The 21,345-nt window shown below is 38.7% G+C and overlaps 2 protein-coding genes across 3 annotated transcripts; one reads left to right on the top strand and one right to left on the bottom strand.

Moving 5' to 3' along the window:
* Window positions 1-1,313: 1,313 nt before the first annotated feature.
* On the bottom strand, window positions 1,314-11,302 carry LOC5521141 (metal cation symporter ZIP14). Of its 2 annotated transcripts, XM_032366429.2 has the most exons (11): window positions 11,045-11,302; window positions 10,582-10,869; window positions 8,474-8,863; window positions 8,028-8,196; window positions 7,182-7,351; window positions 5,490-5,666; window positions 4,641-4,766; window positions 4,278-4,361; window positions 3,063-3,375; window positions 2,582-2,769; window positions 1,314-2,381 (listed from the first exon to the last, which is right to left on the bottom strand). In XM_032366429.2, the coding sequence occupies exons 1-11, from the start codon at window positions 11,261-11,263 to the stop codon at window positions 2,238-2,240; spliced, it is 2,268 nt and encodes a 755-aa protein (XP_032222320.2). In that variant the 5' UTR covers window positions 11,264-11,302; the 3' UTR covers window positions 1,314-2,237. The 2 variants fall into 2 exon arrangements, with proteins under 2 accessions (XP_032222320.2, XP_001641064.3); XM_001641014.3 differs by lacking the exon at window positions 4,278-4,361 and having other exon boundaries at window positions 11,045-11,301.
* A 6,231-nt stretch (window positions 11,303-17,533) lies between these two features.
* LOC116604276 (26S proteasome complex subunit SEM1) lies at window positions 17,534-19,125 on the top strand. The gene is made up of 3 exons (XM_032366433.2): window positions 17,534-17,663; window positions 18,368-18,464; window positions 18,874-19,125. The coding sequence occupies exons 1-3, from the start codon at window positions 17,588-17,590 to the stop codon at window positions 18,929-18,931; spliced, it is 231 nt and encodes a 76-aa protein (XP_032222324.2). The 5' UTR covers window positions 17,534-17,587; the 3' UTR covers window positions 18,932-19,125.
* The last annotated feature ends 2,220 nt before the right edge of the window (window positions 19,126-21,345 follow it).

The raw sequence follows: 21,345 nt of genomic DNA, 5'->3' as shown, positions 1-21,345 counted from the left end.
TTAGCGTAAGCCCCCCTTAGTTTGGGGCAAACGCAAAATAAGTTTAAATAAAAAATGGTGCGCAAAACTGAAGATTATAATCTAGACCCCCTGTACACATCCACTTTCTTCCCCCATCACAACTAGACACCCTGTACACATCCCCTTTCTTCCCCCATCACAACTAGACCCCCTATTCGCATCCCCTTTCTTCTCCTACGACAACTAAACCCCCTGTATACATCCACTTTCTTCCCCCATCACAACTAGACCCCCTATTCGCATCCACTTTCTTCCCCCATCACAACTAGACCCCCTATTTGCATCCCCTTTTTTCTCCTACGACAACTAAACCCCCTGTACACATCCACTTTTCGCATTCCCTTTCTTCTCCTACGACAACTAAACCCCCTGTACACATCCCCTTTCTTACCCCATCACAACTGGACCCCCTATTCGCATCCCCTTTCTTCTCCTACGACAACTAAACCCCCTGTACACATCCACTTTCTTCCCCCATCAAAACTAGACCCCCTATTCGCATCCACTTTCTTCCCCCATCAAAACTAGACCCCCTATTCGCATCCTCTTTCTTCCCCCATCACAACTAGACCCCCTATTCGCATCCCCTTTCTTTTCCTTTACGACAACTAGACCCCCTATTCGCATCCCCTTTCTTCCCCCATCACAACAAGACCCCCTATTCAATCCCTTCCTTTACACATGACAACAAGACCCCCTATTCGATCCCTTCCTTCACACATGACAACAAGACCCCCTATTCAATCCCTTCCTTTACACATGACAACAAGACCCCCTATTCAATCCCTTCCTTTACACATGACAACAAGACCCCCTATTCAACCCCTTCCTTCACACATGACAACAAGACCCCCTATTCAACCCCTTCCTTCACACATGACAACAAGACCCCCTATTTACATCCCCTTTCTTCCCCTAGGACAAATAAACCCTGTATACATCCCTTTCCTTCCACCGTCATGAGACCCCCTATTCAATCCCATTCCTTCCACCATGACAACTAGGACCCCTGTACACATTCCTTCCTTTTCTCATCCAACTAGACACCCTGTATTCAATCCCCTTTCTTCCCCTATGACAAGACCCCCCGTACGCATCTCATTCCCCCCCCATCTCAACTAGACCCTATGTACGTATCCCCTTCCTTCCACTATTATGAGACTGCCTATTCCTTCCCGCATGACCACTAAACCGTCTGTACACATCCCCTTCCTTACTACACCCTGGACCCCCTATTCAATCCCCTTACAACAATCCTACAATAAATCCCCAATACACACAGGCCGAACAAATACCAAAATACGTTTTATTCAACAAATACTATTGAGAATCAAAATAGTGGTTGTTCTGTAACTTGAGCTTTGCCTAAATCAAAATTTTACTCCTGCTTTCGCCGCATCGGATAAAAATCAATTATGGTACAATAACAATTAATTCATTAACCAAAAACATTATACAGGGGCACGGATGAGAGTCTTAAGGGAGTCGACATACAACTCTGTAATTCAAAGTTAAGCATGTCAAGCAACACCCCTTGAACACACACTGCCTATGCCTTTGTCATAATAACACCATGCCACTAAACATGGTCAAATAACTACTAAACCCCGGCATAAATAAGGTGCAATACACTTAAAATATTGAAAACAAAAATAGTGATGTGGTTCAGTAACTTGGGCTTTGCCTAAATAGTTTCAATCGCACTTTCCCCACATCAAAATAAAATTAAATATTGTGCAGTAATTTGAAAATACTGATTGTGAAATTTTCAATAACATAATCAAATCAAAATTAAATACAATTTAATGCAGGTAATCTCAGCTGCTGAAGGTAGCTAAAATACATTATATAGGGGCATGACCAAGAGTTTTCAGGGCGTCGACTTACAAATCAGCAAATCTGTAATTCAAAGTCATGTTTTTCAAGCAACCCTTTAACATACACTGCCAATTCCTTTGTCATTAATACCATGCCACTAAAATGTTGTCAAATGTTGTCATTTCTGAGGCAGAAAAGTTATAAACAATTATTTTACAGACCATTACAATAGTCAAATCACGAATCGCAATGCACTAAACTAATAAAGGATGCTATATTAAAATATCATAACCTTTGAAAACGTCTGGATACACATCACCTCCATATACTAGCAAAAGACAAGTGCCTTAGCATGTACGGTATGTTCCTTGGCATATATGTCTAAAATAGTGTCGTCTTTAAAACTTAGTGGCCATCAAGTCTTCTTCAAAGACAGCAATGATGAGCATAAGGGCAAAGCCGGTTAGAATACCAATATTCTGGAGAAGAAAAGTCTTCCATGTATCAGTCTGCAAGCTTTCACTGTGCATCAAGTCAGGAAGCTGTAAAACAAGCAAGCAAAGGTGGCGTCATCCATTTTGTAAAACAAGCAAAGAAAAGTATTAGAGTGAAGTTATCCATTGTAAACAAGAAAAAAAAAATGGGTAGGAATGTAGTTAAGAATTGTAGACACAAACTAACTGGGTTAGAGTGGTGTTATGCATTAAAAATAAGCAACCATCTGAGTTGATTTAATACCCACCATGTCAACCAGAGCCACATAGATGAACATGCCTCCAGCGACAGCAAAGATCCAGAGCCGCACCTCCATTTGTTGGCCTATCACAATGCCAATGATAAGGCCAAGGTAACAGGAGCAGGCAGACAGTAAGTTTGCGAGGAGAGCCATCTTCACGCTCATTCCCGCTGTCAGCAAGACAGCAAAGTCCCCTGGGTTCAACAGAATGGTTAGACACATAGCAAACCAGACACACAACCACGGAAACCAAGTTAAATAACCAAGAAACCAAGTTAAAAAGGTCAACAACATTTAGTGACAAAACACAAAATACAATATATTATCATGACAGTTTACTCTACAATCAAGACTGCCTCCTCTGGATGTTTGACCGTCTCCAATACATTATTTTTGCTTGGTTAGTGGGCACCAAACCACCTCAAAACTCACAATAACCTGCTCCTAAAATATTTTTGAGAAAGCTGCAATCATTAGATGGACTTACCAAGTTCATGTGGCAACTCATGGCAAAATACAGCTATGGAAGTGCTGATTCCACCAGAAATTCCCGAGGATCCCCCCTCACTGAAGGCAGCACCTATGGCTAGACCGTCACTAATATTGTGGATTGTGTCTCCAATGATGATCATCCAAGCTACCGAGGATATCCCACTTGGCTTTTCTTCATCTTCGCCATTGGCTTTAAAGACAGATTTGCGGGAAAGTGCTTTCATCAGTGATTCTTTTTTGTGATGTGGCTGTTTTGGTGCAATGGGTGTTGTCCCATTTTCGGCAGTGTGTCCATTTTCCTTCACAACCTGACCAACAAACAAAATATGGGATTTGTATCCACTGTAGCAAATCAATCCATCTCAAGCATACCAAAAGGCGGGATGAAGGCGGGAGGCGGTAATTCCGATATTTAAAAATAAAAAGGAAAAGCTCACCATGAGCTAAAAATGGAAAATTGCTTCCCATTTAAAAAACTCAGGTCTGCACAATGTGTCACCATGAGGAAAACATTGTGTAAATGACGCTGACAACTGCTGGTTGCCCCTTGCTGACTCAATTAAACAATAAGCTAAAATGAACATTTACACTTTCAAGAAATGCAAACTGGGGCACCTCCCCCCATTTAAAAAAATATATATTGTAAATGACCAAAGGGGTGTGGCTGTGCCCCAAATATTTGCTTAATGTTTCAGTATTGTGCCCCCTCCCTCCCCCCCTACCCAAATATTTGCTTAATGTTTCAGTATTGTGCCCCCTCCCTCCCCCCCCTACCCAAATATTTACTTAATGTTTCAGTATTGTGCCCCCTCCCTCCCCCCCCTACCCAAATATTTGCTTAATGTTTCAGTATTGTGCCCCCTCCCCCCCTACCCAAATATTTCGAGGTCTACTACAGCTTTGTAATGGCCTCATGAGGAGATGCTCTTTTGAGATTTAAAAATCAATCTTGTGATATTAAAGGTTTAAATTTCATACCTTAAGATATTTAGGGTTTAAGGTTTAAGATTAGATATTATTAGCTTCCAGGTTCATGACAAGCACTTAAGAAAAAATACTTGCGAGAAAACATTCTGCTCAAAGGATATAACCTTTAATCTCTTTAACAGTCACTTCCTCAGTCCACACATTCAAATGTGATTAATGCTAGGTGAGATTATGTGTTAGGAGGTTTAAAATACCCACTTTAGAGAACAGACGTTTACTATACCTCAAGCAAGGATTCATCACCGCTCTCAGTTTCAGAAAATACTTGGATGCAGTATTGAAAGGCTGGACTGTGACACTGAGGGCGCTGTTGTTATATGATTGAAGAAGAGTGTTTGGTTTAGGTGACATTTCCAATTCTATTATACTTCAGACAGAAAATGTTCATATAGTTTTTTAAGGCTAACTTGACATTGATAACTTTCAAATCCTTACAAAGTAAAATACAAGCTGTTTTTAATCTATGATGTCTGGCCATCATACTTAAAATAGATTAGGACAGTTTGATAATGAGTTCACCTGCTGTTTTTCCCTTAATTTTGTGAAAGAATATTTTCGAAGTAATCAGTATTCAAGCATAGCATACCACATTTGTCAAAACAATATCCTTTTGCTCTTCATCTTCATCGTCAGCTGGTGGTGTCCCCTCGTGGTGCTCCAGCTTAGAGCACTTCCGTTTCACACTCAGATTATGGATATTTGGCCCAGGAATCTATTGCAATAAAACAAGGTTTTTTTTGGATTTTTGATTTGCAATGATTATTTTAACTGAATTACTTAAATAGCACACATCTAGTGAACACAAGTAATTATCTCATACAAATCATCCACAAAATATTTCTATAATCCACTACACCAGATTGTCATGAAATTGAATACAGTTGAATATATATCAAGTGGGTCCCTTTTACAAAAGGAAAATTGGGTGCGATTAAAAAAAGAATTTGCTCTTAAGTAAAATGACACATAAAATACTAGAAGCAATCTTTAACAAAGATGCTTTATGTTTGCTTCCCTTAGGGGGTGGATATTATCAGATTACAAAAGGGTCTTGTAGATAGATAACGATCAGATAATGTTCTATATAACATATGAGCACACTAAGGTTTCCCTTATACTTGTGCTAGCCATGTTTATTTAGCACACACTAGAATAGGGTCACGACCTTGTGTGCTAGAAAACACTAGCAAGTCCTGGTGGTCATGCTGCAATTAAGTTAGCAGACATACTTACAGATTCATGCAATAATAGGTTACTGGTTTGGGAACAGTTCTCTTCACAAAAAAAAGTATTAATTTAGCACAATTTTAGCGCAAGTGTGACCACTAACTAAGGAACATGAACACAAAACAGGCACCAGACAACACTAAAGAGGTTTTAAAATTTAAGTAAGCCTGTCATAATACAAAAAAAAATTCAAAACCATATATCTTACCTCTACATCAACATGACTGTGTGAATGGACCCTCTTTTTTAAACCGAAATGCATAAGAACTTCGAAAACAAAGAATATATATATGGACGCCAAGACAACCACAGCTTTCCAGATGTAAGCGTTGTTGTGATCATGATCTTGTGCACCATCTTCTTCATGCTTGTGTAGACCAAACGCCTGAAAATACAATGCAGAACAACTTAACAATTGTTCTCAGTCACACATACACCTTGAGTTTTTTGTATCTGAGTGGCAACAAGTTTTTGGTGACGGAAGCCATTTTGCAGTTGTATTTACATTTTGTTGTTTCGGTAGTGATTAATGTTATGTTGTGATAGATGCAGAATTGGAAGAATTCGAAAGTTATCATTGACATCCACAGAAAAAAACTTTATAAAAAATGTGAACTAAACCTAAAGGAAAGCCACAGGGTGCAAGTGTGACTGAAAACAAAGTGTGAACAAAGACAATCTTTTATTTCAATAAACCATTTTTGTTGATTAAGCCTTTCAATGGTATGATGCAGGGATTTTCCGGAAATTATGTGCAATATTTTGACAAATTTTGTGCTAGAAATCAGGAATTATGCAGATTGCACAATGTCTTTCACAAAAAAAATCTTGGAGGAAAGGGAGAATTTAACCCTTGAAAAAATTTGCTAGAACATTAAAGCTCGCTCAAAAACGTCTTTATATACACCACATGTTTTTTATGTGTAGCTGCTTCAATGAGCCTAGCACAGATTTCTTGAGTGCTCCAACAACACTACATTAACACACAGAACAAAACAATAAATCATCATCCTCATGGAAGGTTCCAACCAAGTATTGTTTAGTGCAATCACAAGCTGTGACTTATGTTGCTTTGTTGTTCTTGTTGTTTTTTCTCACTATGTTTTTGTTTAGTAAGGAATTTATCCTTGTTGTTTCATCATGGGGGACAGAAAACAGAAAGGAATTAGACTTTTCCATTGAAAACTACAATAAATGTGTTTTCTTTCTATGCTAAAAAACGATTGGTTTCCCTTCTACCAATAATATGGCTCGTTATATAATTACTATAGTCAGCAAGCCACGAACGGCCAAATGCACCAAATGCATGGAATGCCTAGTTGTTATTACTAGTCAGCAAAACCCAAACAGCTAAATGTATGGAATGCCTAGTCGTTTTCGAACCACAAACTTTAGTTCTACGAGGATCTTTTGAGGTTTTCTACTGAAATGAGGAAAAAAATTCCTAGGAAATGAAAACATTACACTTAAGTTATATATTCTTCGATTTTTTTCCAAATTATGCGGGATTTATGCCGCATTTTCAAGATTATGTGGGGTTGTCTCAAAAAGGTCAAATTATGCAGCCCCGCATCAGCCCTTAATTCCGGTAGCCCTGTTAAGCAGGTCACCTTTTTTTTATTTTGCCACCCTACTGTGGAAAACACATCATATCAGATTGGCTGGAAATGTCAATATTATATGAAATAGGTTTATTAATTCAGTATTAGATTTTGTCCTTATATTACTATTAATATTATATTATATATAAAGTGGTTTGAATTTTTCTATCATTAGTATTGAGTTTTTTTTTCAAATGCCTCTAAAACAGTTATTATAATTATCATTATTCAAAAAATATAAATATGAAAAAGCTATCTTTAACAAAGCCAAAAGCAATAGGATTTCTCCAAGAACTTACATGTGGAATCAGATGAAGAACTCCATCCCCAGCAAGAGTACCTACTGCTAGAGACACCAGAAGTGCCAGCACCTTCTTGTAAAATGTCTTGTCCATCAATGGAATAGTAACAACTCCAAGAATTGAAACTAGACTAATGATGGTAACAGCAAGGAAACCATACCCCCAGACTGTTTAAAACAAAAAATGAGATTACTGATAGAGTTAAGAACAGAGAAGAGAGGTGAAGAATTTCAGATATTGTCTATTCTGTGACAATCTTCTTAGTAGTATTTTTTTAGTTTTGCATTTGACAGCACACTCACATAATAACATGGGATTGCAAGATAAAATAACCTAAACAAACTGCAGTTAGTGACTTGGATGTAGAACTTAGGACATATCATTCTTGGCTTTTCTTAGTATTTTGATGATGAAAACTTTTTTGGGTAGAGGGGTGCAGAAGATTTTGGAAGTTATCATCGAAGTCTGACTATTCATCCCTTTATTTATATTTATTTATAAGGCTTTACCACAATATGCGAACACACAGAGCACAGCTCCAACTTAAGTGTTACCCTTTCAATGAAAAGATAGGATGTTTTAACGGCAACAACACAATGAGAAATGACATAAAAGTAACAAAGATTATTATTAATAAAGATTATTATAACTATTATAAATACCAACTTTAATGGCTAAAGGCAGAAAGATTGTTGGTCAAAAATCTTCCTAGAGCAGCACATAGGGGAAATAGATTTTCAAGTTATTACATCAACAGTTGTGAAAGTAGTTTGGAGGACATTGGAATATCTGACTACTAGCTTATTTTTAAAAGCGAGTAAGGATGTATATACAGATACATACCCTTTGCCATTTCAGCATCCTCTTTCTTGGTGGCAGAAGCTTTAGCAGCACAAGAACCACTGATAGCTTGTTGAATGAATGCTGGACAAAGTTCCTTGAAGTAGAGCCTACTAGCTCCAATAGCATGGTCAATGCCAAACACTTCCAGCATCTGATCAAGAGTGAAGCACTGAAACAATAGAGATTTCCATGAGTCTAAATGCAGCAGTGATAAGCCAGGGCCCTGAGTGAGTTGCTATGCAGTATCTGTGGTCTCGGTGGAAATATTATCCATGCTTACCACACCGACAACCCTGTTATTAGATTAAAGACAGCTTATCATTGGCAACAATAAATACCCAGCTGTAATAGTATCAGTTAACAGTAGAGTGCACTATATCCTTCTCTTAAGGCGAATAGTGGGTAATGGGGATTATTTAATTTTTATACTCTGCTATTTATCATACCGTCTGGTTATGGGGTGTGGCAGTTGTTGGGGTGGCTTCAGCTGCTCGACGCTTCCTTTTGTGGGAATGACCATCATGGCTCTCAGATGAGGGTTTGGCATTGATTGCTATTCCAAGTTTTTTGGCGATCTTGGATAGATCATCTTCATCTAGGTATTGTTTATTCTTGTAAAGGTAATCCAGAAAGAATTTCTTATCTGGAAGGTTTTTAGCATGGTCATGGTCATGATGGCTTTCACCAATGCAGTAGCCCTGGTAGAGGTGAGACACGATACTGGCACAGGCGTGTTCAAAATCATGTTCATCTAGAGTCTCTTCCTTGTGTCCTCCATGCTCAGAGTGACCAGATGATGCATGGACACCCTCTGTTATGGACTCCGCATTAAAGCACTAAACAGGATGTTATTATAAGAAGGTATAAAAATTAATCACTTTTAAAACTAAATAAAATCTAATATGGAACTTTATATATATAGATATGGAATAAGTTAGTTTTATATCATGAGTTAATATTCTTAGTTGGAGTTTGGGATGTTACATTTGTATGCTGGTAGGAAGGTGGGATGCTAGACCTTACAATATTCATTTTTGAAAATAGGTTTAACAGGTGACGTTGGTAGCTTGTTTGGGAAATTCAAAGATGCTTTAATCAGAAAAATACAACATCTAAAGAAAATCTCAGGGAAAAAAAATATACCAAACTTGGAATTTATTTATTTAGTAAACAGGGCCAGGTTCCTAGAAAGCAGGTTAGCGCTAACCTAGGGATAAGTATGGCCACCTAGACAATCGATTGGATAAAAATGACATTCAACCCTGGGTTAGTGTTAATCATCTTTCTAGGAACCCAGCCCAACTTAGATTAAGAAAAACAGGAATATTGACACAGGCAAAAGCTGAAAATCGAAACATAATGAAATGTGGTGAAAATAACGTTCCAGCTTTGGTAAAAGCAAACATGTATCAAGTTCATGATTGCACAAAGTTTGCACGCATTAACTGAGTTTATATCTTTGGTTTCATACCATTTTCCTGAATAACCAAGAGTCATTGCTTACACAAACAGACTATATAATTCAGTTTATATAGTACTTAGGATAGCAGTATGCTAAGCTAAGCTGAATTTATATAAGAGTCACATGGAAGTTACAAGTAGTGCCTAAAGGCGAACTAAGCAAATAGGGGCTCAAATTACCCTAGATTTTTAATAACTTTTATGGAGACACCTTTGTATGAAAATACTAATCCTAATCTAACACAAACCTAACGGTAAATGTCTTTCTGGCTTCTGCATTAAAAATAACAGAATTACTTATGACTCAGCTTAATTTATTATTTATTATTTAATAATATTTTATTTATTTATTTACCAATTACAGCCTGCCCCTCACATTTGAGGATTGTTGGCTGGGGGGGTCAGATTATAAAGTAAGCTTAAATAAGCTTTGCTTGGCCAGTCATTTGTAAAAGTTATTCCTACGCATTCCTTTCACATCACGAAAGTATTTCACTAAAAAAGAATATTAATTACGTCCCATGAAAACAGCAACTCGCTAGGAGCCTAAAGTATTAGAAGGATTCCTACCAATAAGCTTATGTCGCTGTGTGTCAGAAATCCATCAAAAGACCTTTTATCCAGAGTTTGCTTTCAATTCCCGTGTTTGATTTCTTAAAAAAAATTCGGATCTTCTTGAATCGAGGCGGATTTATAACACTTATACCTCCATTTCAAAAGATTTTAACTATATAAAAAACTCTTAACAACATTCTTAGGAGGGCTCCACGGCGTGTTGCTTTTGTACAAAAAAAACAATGCTGAATTGTTTGAAATAAAAATAGCAAAGTCTAATCTACTTAACTATAAGCTATAATACAGTTCGTTATACAGTTTTGAAGTTTATTTCATAAATTTCCTTTCGATGGATAGCTATCACACACATTCAACCAGGATAAAGGGAAGTTTCTAATAAGACTTGACCCTATAAACTTCGAGACGGCTCTGCCACTCCATGATGACACACAACACGCAATGACTAAATTCTGATGAAATTGCTTACGCATGACTTAGCTCAATAGAACTCTGAAAACGTGATTGAACATCGACATACCTTTTTCTTGGAGAGATTCTTCCCTAAAGTTGTATTAATGGCCTGTAGGATTCCATCTAGTGCGTGTGTGGTGATCCCATGTGAGCTATTAGCACCGTACTTGGATCTAATCGTGGCGAAAAGGTTGTTGGGAACCGCTATCGACGTGTTGCACACGGCACTCAAGTTAGCGAGTCCGGCATTCTGTCCTGGCGTAAGGTAGTAAACAATCGCCACGGATTTCGCGGCAAATTCGGTCGCATTTAACAGCGTAGATGAGCTAAGACCGAGATCGGACGGGGAAAAACACTAAAACGAATGAAATACGGGAAAGTAAGACTAGTGATCATATCATGATCGTTGATTCGTGTCGAACGCCGCTCATAGTCGCGTTCTGGAAGGATATTTTTTGTACTTAAACTGGTTTATTTTAAAAAAGATTAAAAAAAACACGAAACTATTAATCAAAAAGTACTTTTCTTACCCTGTTACAGTCTTGTTTTCGTCCAGTTGAAGTACAATTTTCGAAGTAAAGCTTTTCGAATATTTTGTTTATGTCAGTAAAAGACAACGTGTCTCGAGAATGGAGTCGAGCCGTGAAATCGGCAAAAGTATATTGCCCATGGCCATCGTCTAGGGAATCGTGCGAGAAGCCAGTGCCTGCTAAAAAGCCAAGAAGAAGGAGTCCGACTACTGTAGCCATGGTTGATGAGGAACTAGTTAAAGTGTTACCGCGCGCGGTGTTTATCAATGAAGAAAGGTACGCTTTCTGATTGGTTGTTTTCCAGTTTTTATTTTCTTTTGTTTGGGCAAGGTGGTGTGGGGGCGGTAATAGACATTCCAGATTCCATTATCACTAGTTCAGTCTAGTAAGTATTAGTAATACTAGGAAGTATTACCCTAAACGTTTCCCATAACTTTTCATATACAGTATATTGCGGCAATCGCACCAATTTACTTCCGGTCGAATTCTAAACAATGGCCATAGCAAAGGAAGAGACAAGTGAATAATAAGGCCATTCGCTCTGAATTGGAAGTCACATCGTCGGAAAATCTACCACCAGACGCATTGCTTCAAACATCATCGACCGATTGCTTTCCAAAGAATACTTGATAGAAAGGGGAGATGGGGCAATTCGCACTACTCACTAGGCAAAAATTTGTCAACACTAGCAGGAAACATGTGCCAATGCGTTTGTTCGACCAGGACAATTTTACCCTTGGTACCAGAGCCTTCAGACTTCTCTCGTCCAACTAGACCCTGCACGCAGGGTTGACTGGGATACCTGAGACCTGCAACTTGTTTGTGTGACATGTGTGACAAAGATTTTACTGCCTACTTTGGATTTAATTAAAAATTAAATATAAAATCTTGCTTTTATTGTAAATGCCATTATCACAACACTGATTGGGGCAAGAAAGGTAAGAGCATCGTCTCTTCAGGTGTGGGGTGGATTCGAGGTGTGCTCATGAAAGTAGACAGGGCTGATTGTTCTATCTTCAAATACTATCCCAACATCAGAGTTAGCACCGAAATAAGATTAAGGAAAGCTGAAAATGTGTTTTAAAATTGTTATTTCTTAAACATTTCTTTGGTTCACTGCCCTCAATGTGCTATCAATTAGGGGTAAATTTATTTTAACACCCAAAGTAAGTCCTATTGTATTAACAATATAATTTTATTGAAATGTAAGTTACAAGTAAACAACAACATTTATTTATTTTGAAGTCAAATGAGAGGGCTATAGAATATCCAGACTTGATTGAAGTTTAAAGAGCATAAACATATTTTCAAGATCAACAACACTACAAAGATATTACAAATCTCTAGATTTAATTGAAAATGTTCCATAAAAATAAAATGATATTCAATGAGGGATAAAGGTATTTTAGGGAAATAATAAAACTTAAGCTTATCTAAAGGAAGCACCAAAGTACCAAAAAAAATTTCATAGATTTAAGTACATATTTTACACTTACATGACTTTCAACACCTATGCTGTACTTTATTAAAATCGACATGGTTAAAATGATGACATTCAATAAGAGAGATCAAGATATTTTATAGTAAGAAAATAAAATTCATCTTAGGGTAGCCGGTCAAGTGTCCGATGTAAAGTAAGATTCATCGACAAAGCGATTTGTGGGAGACGATTTCCATCAATTGTTTCAAACTACTTCCACTTCAAAATATATTAAGCAATCAAGGTAAATGCCTCGATTCCATTCATGAGTGTCCAGATCACATTTAATTACGTCTTGAAGTAAGCTGTATGAGTCTAAAGCAGTCAGCACTTTACTTCTTATCTTGAGCCGCGTGTCTCGCACTTGGGTCGCAAATGTAAACACGAGTGAATACAGCGAAATCAATCCAAGCTGAGATGATTTTCCAAAATAACTTGGTAGAAATTGAGGCTATGGTAAAATATGCAGGAATTAAATCGCAAATCGGGCCTTTAACTGCACAAATAACATGGATCTGAGAGCTGGAATCTCAAATTCAAGATGGCAGCCATGACACAGTTTTAAATTCTGGTAACTAGGCGTTGCGATGGCGTAGGGCAGTAGAATAGATACTTTTGTAATGATTATAAAACCTATTATAGTTTCTGGTCTGCCAAGAGGTCACATTCTTTTTTTTGGAAAGTCAAATTTGAACAAAGTATTCATAACAGATCATAAATAACAAGTATAATTTTTTTAATTAAATGGAAATATAATTTACAAAAAAGACACAAATATCCATATTTAGGTTGACTTTTATGTTAGTATACTTTTGCATGGATATTTCTTACAATTTCTTACCAGATCAGGACAGTCAGTCCAGGACAGGTCATGGGTGTTGATACAAACAGTTCCACCTTTGAAGAGCTCGTTTAATAAAAATATTTAACAAAAACAAGACAGAGCGCAAAAACAAAGCCGCACGGTTCCTGGGGGCGAGCGCAAAAACAACGTCCGTTTTTGCGCTCGCCCCCAGGAACCGTGCGGCTTAGAATACAATATGGCGCCCGATTATCGAACGGAGAGGGTTTTCCGCGATGATAACCGAGTACCGCCTGCAAGCAGGCTAATTTTTTGCAAGAGCAAGAAAAAATGCCCTCGTAACAAAGTTTGAGTCCACTTATGGAGAAAAAAAAATAGTCCAAGGCTAGTGAGAAAATGTTTTTTTCTCTGCGGCTAAAAGGGTTCAGAAATTAGGAGGCATATGACGATGTAGGGAGACTTTTAAAAGCAAGCGTCATTTTCCCCCTTCTCGGCCGCCATTTTGAAATCTTTGAGACAAAGTCAATTTTTTACGCCTGTCATCTGATTGGCTAATCCGCGCATCTAAAAATAGCCAGATCCTAGGAAACGCCGTGACACCTATATAGTACCAGAATATGGGGAAGTTGATTGCCCCTACTTATGACCCCCGGAAAAAATGTATAGATGAACGGTATAAGACTCCAACATCTAAAAAAAAAAAAGGAAAAAAAAGGAAGAAAAAAAGAGAAAATATTTAGTGGGAGAGGATTCGAACCCAGTCTTTACGCAACCTACGGAATCAAATGCAACGACCTTGACCACTTAACCACGGGAATTAGGATACTTTGTCAGCGATTTCTTTATACAATAAACAAAAATGAATCCCCAATTTATATTGAATATTGAACTCAGCGAATAAAATATTTCTAACCTTATAATCCAAAATGTCTCCTGCCTTCTGAGTTAGCTAAATCCTTTTTGGTTGCCTCTTTTTATATTACTATTTCTATTGTCTAAAAACCCTAGCGATCGTTGTTTTCAAGTCTCGAAACATTTGAACGGTACTTTGTAACCATAGCCTCTTTAGTGTTCGTGACGAGCCCGAGCCCTCTCCGAACGTAACTTCGTATTTAGGTTCTATATAAAATAGGAAGGGAGTGAAACAACGCTCGATTCCATTGTTCAAAACCTGCCCAGCACTTGTCGCATACCCGGGCGTGTGTCGGCGGCGAGATAAGTTCAAAGAGAGGGTGAGCTGTCAATCAATCATGTCTCATACCAACATCACAACATTGGCCGTAACTAGGCAGGTTTTCGAACAATGGACGACAGAAAAAAAAAACAGTTGCATTTTATGACTGGGCTACCACAGGTATCCCAGTAATGACGCTCAGCAAAAATTCCGCAAGAGGCATTTTGGCTAAGCGTCACTGGGCGAGAGAAGTCTGGAGGCTCTGGTACCCAAGGTAGGACATTTTTAGTCGCAGCCGAAAAATCTTTAAAGGCGCCGCTGGCCTGCTCTGGAGCTCGTCAGAACTATGTGGCCAAACGTAGCCTGCGTGCATCCGGATTTTTAAATCCATTGTATAAGAATTTTAAAAAATTCTTATACAATAAGAACTTTGAAACCGGCTGCACGCTAGTCTCCTTCGCACAGCAACGGTCGGAGTCACACAACGCTCCGGGGCTGCGAAGGAGACTAGATGCACGCAGGCTATGCCAAACGTCAAATTTGACAGGTTTTTCAATTAACATCCCGCTTGACTTGAGCAGAAGTTGTTGTTCTTGATATCCATAGAGCGAATTTACTACCAATAAGGCGACGGTTTGTGCAAAAATACTCCAAGGAAGAATCGTGATCAAACGTAAACAAACTCTGCAACTCGGCTTTTTCACGCAATAAGTCCGAGTCTAATTTTGATTGATGTTTAGGTCGAGTTCTGCTTATACGATTTATAAGCCAATCGATCGGCCAGGACAAAATTTGTCTGGCTGTATGTCCCGGCCAGACAAACTTTGTCCTCCTAGTGCGATTAGGCCCAATGGGAGATGTACCATAAACTGATTTAAATTGAAAATAACGTTTGTGTACTATCACACTTGAAGTCACAAGAATTGTCCCCCTTCTTCGCCAATAAATATGCGTTTGCCAATTTTGTTTCTAAGAGCTGAACTGAAACACTCTCAAAGGGCGTTAAAAAAAGAGAAGTGCTCGTGTTCATCGTGCTATCTCTTAGGATTAGAAATTACTTCGACCACACCCAATGTGCTGTCTAGGGCCGGAAGTGCTGCTAATCACACCAAAAGTGCTCACCCCGTAAATTTTTATGGGAGTCCCCCAGGGGCTATTTAACAACGTGACGGTTGAGTCTGGTATTTCATCGAGTCTCATTATACTAAATAATTTAGTCGGTACCACGAATCGTAAAATTTTATTTAAAACGACTTTAGAAATACAAAACGATAGACTTTAGTATGTTTGTGAAGTTTCCTTTTAACCTCCTGTTCATTCTCAGCTCGCTAGGCGCAATACAAGGTAAACTAGACACTATAAGTCCGATAAAAACAGACGTTGGCACTTTGAACGTGGTCAACAGAAGTTCTTACCCCTGAGAGATGGCAAGTTGAGTGTGGTCGAAGGAATTTGAACGACCCTTATAGATTGCAGAATCGAGAGAAAAACGCTAAACACCCCCTTAGGAATAGCAATTGGTTGAATTTTATACCCTAAGGGATAACAGAATCGGAAAAAATGTTAAACATCCCCTTAGGAATAGCAGTTGCTCGAATTTCCTTACCCTAAGAGATGCCAAAATCGGAAAATTCCTTCAACACCCCCTAAGGGATTGCAGTTGGTAGAAATTTTATTCCTAAAAGATGCAACGATTACCCCCTGTCTATTTTTCTGGAGAGTCCCGGAGTATGCGACACTTACACTGCAGATCAGACTTGCAGATTACAGCACAGGTATCCCAAGCTCACAGTGTGTAATCACGCTACGTTGTAACTTACACTTTTTAGTCCGTTCATTCTACTACGAAATAAAATCTTAAGAATCATAATAATATTAGTACTTGAACTGTTTTGTCTTCAATGTAGTCTGAATGAAATTCTAAGCTATTTGGGCGATCTGCGAGCTGCACTGTCGAGTTTCCCACCATTCAATAACTCAAGTTATCATTAGGCAAGTCTACGCCTATGTGAATAATTTCATGAAGACTACCAGTCGATCCAAATTCTATTAATGGAAGAAAGGGGTCTCTGACCAGCAACAACAACACTATCATCATCATCATCATCATCATCATCATCATCATCATCATCATCATCATCATCATCATCATCATCATCATCATCATCATCATCATCATCATCATCATCATCATCATCATCATCATCATCATTATTCTCCATGTGTTTTTATTTTCTTTGACTATCCTTGGGTGGTTTTGCTTAATATTTGCTATCCTTGGGTGATTTTGCCTATACAGAGGGGGAGGTTAGGGGGTGCTCAATACCGCAATACCGCACAAAATTTCCAAAAATACCGCATTACCGCATACTGCATACAGTATCGTTCGTTGAACAAGCGTTATTGCACGAACCGTACCGACTAAGCTCTCAAAGTCCCTCTGCATCATCGCAAACGGGATAAAACTTCTAAAACGTTATGTTAGGACTAGGCTCTATTTCCAAGATGGCTGCCGGCAAAATCGTAGTCTTCATGCAGTTTCTGATGTTTTTCTCTAAAGAATATCTAATGAAGCTAAATACATAATCCCGCGCACCGCAGACGGACAAAATTACCCCAATACCGCGGTTTGAAAGGCAAAAATCTCGCACACCGCAGGGTTCACGGATACAGCATCACCGCACGTTTGAAACTTTTTTACCGCAATACCGCTTAAAAAAACGGCCGATACCGCACACCGCAGGGTTCACGAATACCGCATCAGCGCACGTTTGAAACTTTTTTTTACCGCAATACCGCATAAAAAAAACGCAATACCGCAAACCCCAACGTCCCCCTTTATGCAATTTTGAAACCTTGCTATTTTCTAACTATAATCTGATAATGGTTTGTTATATGGTGATGATGATAATAGCCTGACTATTCACGTCTGTATCCCACTGGTAGACTTTCTCATAGTCACCCTGGAGCAAGTCTAGCCCATAGATTCTTTGTGTCGCTTTTGACTTTGGAACTCACCTATGGGTTACCTGTGTGTTAAACCGCTGACCATCGTGAGAAGACATTTTTCACTAATCGAAAAGCAAGATGGCGGGCACCGCGAAGAAGACTGATGTCGGTTTGTTCGAAGAGGACGACGAATTTGAGGAATTTCCTGCCGAGGGTTAGTCAAAATATCTCATCTTTGTGGGTTAATCTTTAAATGTGATTTTGGTCAGTTCTCAATTATTCTTTTGCCTCTAAAACCTACTTTTGGTTCTGAAAAACAAAAGACAGCTATTACTTATCAGAAAGCATTGTGAAGAAAGCATTGGAAATTATTTGATCCGTCATTTTCAAGGATTTTAAGACTCAAGAAGGAATGATCAAATCTCAAAAGACTCTTTCTGTATGTTGACAATTTTTGTTGGCTGAATAAACCATCGTTTAAGAAACAAACGCAATCTTCTCGGCATATTATGGTAGCATGCTAGATATGTTCATGTTATGGGCATAAGTTTTCAACAGCTGTTTCTTGTTCAAAGTTATTTGTTGTCCGATCAACATTCCACAATTGCCTCCTTTGGTCAAGGTGATTGTTCTTTTTCACAATAAATATATACTGTACCAAGTAACGATACACCAAATTCTTCTCAAGTTATGATACAGAAAATGTTTAATGATGAGATGCAGAGCTAAATACAATACAATTTATTTCATTATACTGATCTAGCAGTCTGCAAATCGTCAATTGTCAGAATCAGAACAAAATAAACTGTATTTAACAAGTAACCATAGGCAAGTTACAATTATACATTGCTTCTTTCAGTAGAACATTGCAGCCATGTGTGTTTATCCCTAATGCTTTGCCCTTATTAAAATCATCAGAATGGGCAGAGAATGATGAGGATCAAGAAGATCTCCATGTGTGGGAGGACAACTGGGATGATGATACACTAGAAGATGACTTCTCAAATCAATTAAGGTACAGGAATACCTTAGAATTTGTAGGATTTTCACAGGCAGCCAAAGGCTACTGTCAGTATTCTATAAAGGAATGTATGTGGAATTTTTATGTTAGCGAAAAAAATAAATTTTATCAGGGAAAATAAAACTAAAGACCTTGTAATATTATGTTTGAGTTATCCTTTATTTCAATTTTGCCGATAGTATGTTAGAAGCCTGCTATGAATTGTGTGTCTTGTAGTATATAAAAATAGAAAAGGCTGGAGACTAAATCGGTAAACTTTGAACAAACAACTACTTCGAAAACTGCATCTTTTGACTGTTGTTGTGAGGCCTGCTCCTTTTGGTCTCTTCCAATTATTAGCAAGCCTCAATGGCTTGACAAAATGCCATCTAATTGGTGACACACTATCATTTATTTATTTCAGGGCTGAGCTTGAAAAGCATGGACATAAAATAGAGCAACCAGAGGCCATGAAGACATGATTTCAAGCAAAAGATCAGCCCGTTACAGACTGTCTTGTTTGTGAAAAGATCTATATCAATCTACTACTGTATGAGTGTCTTTTTTTATTATTTATGCTGCAATGTAGTTCTCGAGAGGAAGTGAATGTATTGTAATATGTAAAAAAAGGAAATATGACATCTTTCATTAATAAGTGATTGCTTCTCTATGCCAATTTTTGTTTTGTTTTGTTTCCTTTTATGTCCTTGCACTCTTTTTATACTCACAATATCAGACAGATTATGTAGAGAACAACAAAGACTTCTGTGCAATTTTTCAGGTTAGCTTGCCTTGACAAAGGATTATTGAATAAGAATTGACCCCACTGCAACCCTTTAATTAAGTCTTTGTCAAATGAAATCTAATAATATAATATATTATTATGAGATTTATATGAAAAAATACACAGACCATGAATCAGTCATCAATCTGTTGAAGATGCGAAAACCAGCATGAAGAAATTGTTTTGTAAAGAAAATCCATTCTAACTTGTAATCTACCCTGGAAAAACATCCTGTCCTGCAATTTTAACGGCCCCCTTAAATCACTAGTTCCTCGAGTACCGACATGCCTATTTGAGGTTCTTTTGTTAACTGGCTGTATCAAGGCTGTTGCAAGAATCTCACAAAACTGAATCATCATCATCCCCAAGCAGCTTACAGGCTAGCCTCGTTCCCCGGCGCCTGCCTAAAAATGCCTGCGAGTGCAATCGTAGTGAGGATTTTGAGCCGGGGTGTTTGTTTTTCCAACTCAGTATAACCCCTCTCCTCTCAATCAACTCTTCAAATAATTTCAACATTACCAACTGCACTTATTAGCTAGTACAGACTTTATCATCATTCATTATCCTAATCCAGTACAGATAATGCTTCTCTACTTAGGTAACCTAAATCTTAGGAAATTAAAAACAAAATGTTCCGTCTTGTGTTCAAGGATAGAGAATCAAAAAAGGGTGTCTAGTTTCAAATGCCGGGGTGGAGGCGTGCATAAAGATCCAATACAGTGTCCTTATCTATCTGAGTATCGTAGTGCACCTGAAGCACATGGTCCCACGCTCTGGCCCCAGAGCGTGGGAACCAAGTCGATATTTTCCCTTAGGTGCTTTTAAGAAGAAATTAATCCCCAAGGGGGGGGGGGTGACGGGGATGATCGTTGGCGAAATCAATTTTAGCCCTAAGGGATAGCACTTTGGTGTGGTCAACAGAAATTCTTACCCCTAAGAGATAGCAAATTGGGTGTGGTAGAAGAAATCGGAAAAACCGTTAAAACAACCAATGGAATAGCAATTGGTTGAAGAGAAGACGATCACCCCGTCTACTTTTCGAGAGAGTCCCCTTCCCCCCCGGGAATATAAATAAGCACGCACTCACAGGAAGTAACGGATATTGTGCAGGCGATCTGAAGGAGGGCTTTGATGTTTGGGAACAAGCCGCGTTCTCACAGCTTTATAGCTTGAGCAGGGGAGGATGATCGCTTGTTTTCGGGGATGAAGACAAAAAGGCTCTTCCAGTGCTTGATCTCCATTTCAACCAGCTCAGGTGACGGTAGATCAGACCTATATTCTTAAAGAGCTTCACCTATGTCGAGCATCTATCTATGTGATCGCGCTCGCTCTTGTAGAGGGCAAGGACTTGCTCTTTCATGTTATGTCTTTTTCTGGAGCTTGACTGCCTGAAAGATGCAACAAGTACTGGTTAATGGTGATGAAGACCACAATAAACTCGAACAACGCGATGCTGCGCAAAATTTGCTGAGCATCACTTTGCGATGTGTTCGTAGCTCTGGGCTGCTAGATACTGTGGCGTTCTGCTCTGCGGGTCTTAGATCTAGCAGTGGCTTGCGCTTTGTGGCATGAGACACGTTGTGACGTATGGCGTACTCTAGCGCCTCGCTTCTCTTTGGATTCTTCAGAAAGTATCAGCAATAGCCTGCAACAGTCCTGGAACCTATCAATTCCGTTTCGTACCTGCGTTAGAGGTGTTGACTTAGTGATGGTTTTAGTGACTGTTGCAGTGGACATAGGCTGCCACAAAGAGCTTCTTTCCTTATTCTGGCTTGTACCCCCAACAGTCCCCAAGACACGCTGCTTGTGCCATATGCCATGCTCCCGTTGAAATAATAAGATTCGCTCGGCACTCTTTGCCCCTTATGATGCTTTTTAGAGGCAAAAACCAGAGAAACACTTCGAGGATATTGTTGCCTTTATCAACGAATCGAGCGCAGATTGCAAGGTGCTCGATGCTGTGCTAGGTGACTCTGTCGTCCATGATTTAATGAAACGGCGATTCCACGAGCTCGTCTAGTATACCTCTTAGAATGATGTGCTTGGCCAGGATCTCGATTAGCGTCTGGGAAGATAATCCAGGGGTGTTTCTCAGTACAGGAGACTTAAGAT

This window comes from Nematostella vectensis, chromosome 2 (assembly GCF_932526225.1).
Source record: "Nematostella vectensis chromosome 2, jaNemVect1.1, whole genome shotgun sequence".
Lineage (NCBI taxonomy): Eukaryota > Metazoa > Cnidaria > Anthozoa > Actiniaria > Edwardsiidae > Nematostella > Nematostella vectensis.
The sequence above is the reverse complement of the archived record's forward strand: the minus strand, read 5'-3'. Positions and strand labels throughout refer to the sequence as shown.

Excerpts from the sequence above, each read along its gene's own strand:
- LOC5521141 (XM_032366429.2), bottom strand. The coding sequence starts at position 11,263 with ATGGCTACAGTAGTCGGACTCCTTCTTCTTGGCTTTTTAGCAGGCACT. Across the intron at positions 5,667-7,181 it reads TTCTTCATCTGATTCCACAT|GCGTTTGGTCTACACAAGCA; the intron begins GTAAGTTCTTGG and ends TTGTATTTTCAG. Across the intron at positions 4,362-4,640 it reads ATATTGTTTTGACAAATGTG|CGCCCTCAGTGTCACAGTCC; the intron begins GTATGCTATGCT and ends ATATAACAACAG.
- LOC116604276 (XM_032366433.2), top strand. The coding sequence starts at position 17,588 with ATGGCGGGCACCGCGAAGAAGACTGATGTCGGTTTGTTCGAAGAGGAC. Across the intron at positions 17,664-18,367 it reads TGAGGAATTTCCTGCCGAGG|AATGGGCAGAGAATGATGAG; the intron begins GTTAGTCAAAAT and ends TAAAATCATCAG. Across the intron at positions 18,465-18,873 it reads GACTTCTCAAATCAATTAAG|GGCTGAGCTTGAAAAGCATG; the intron begins GTACAGGAATAC and ends TATTTATTTCAG.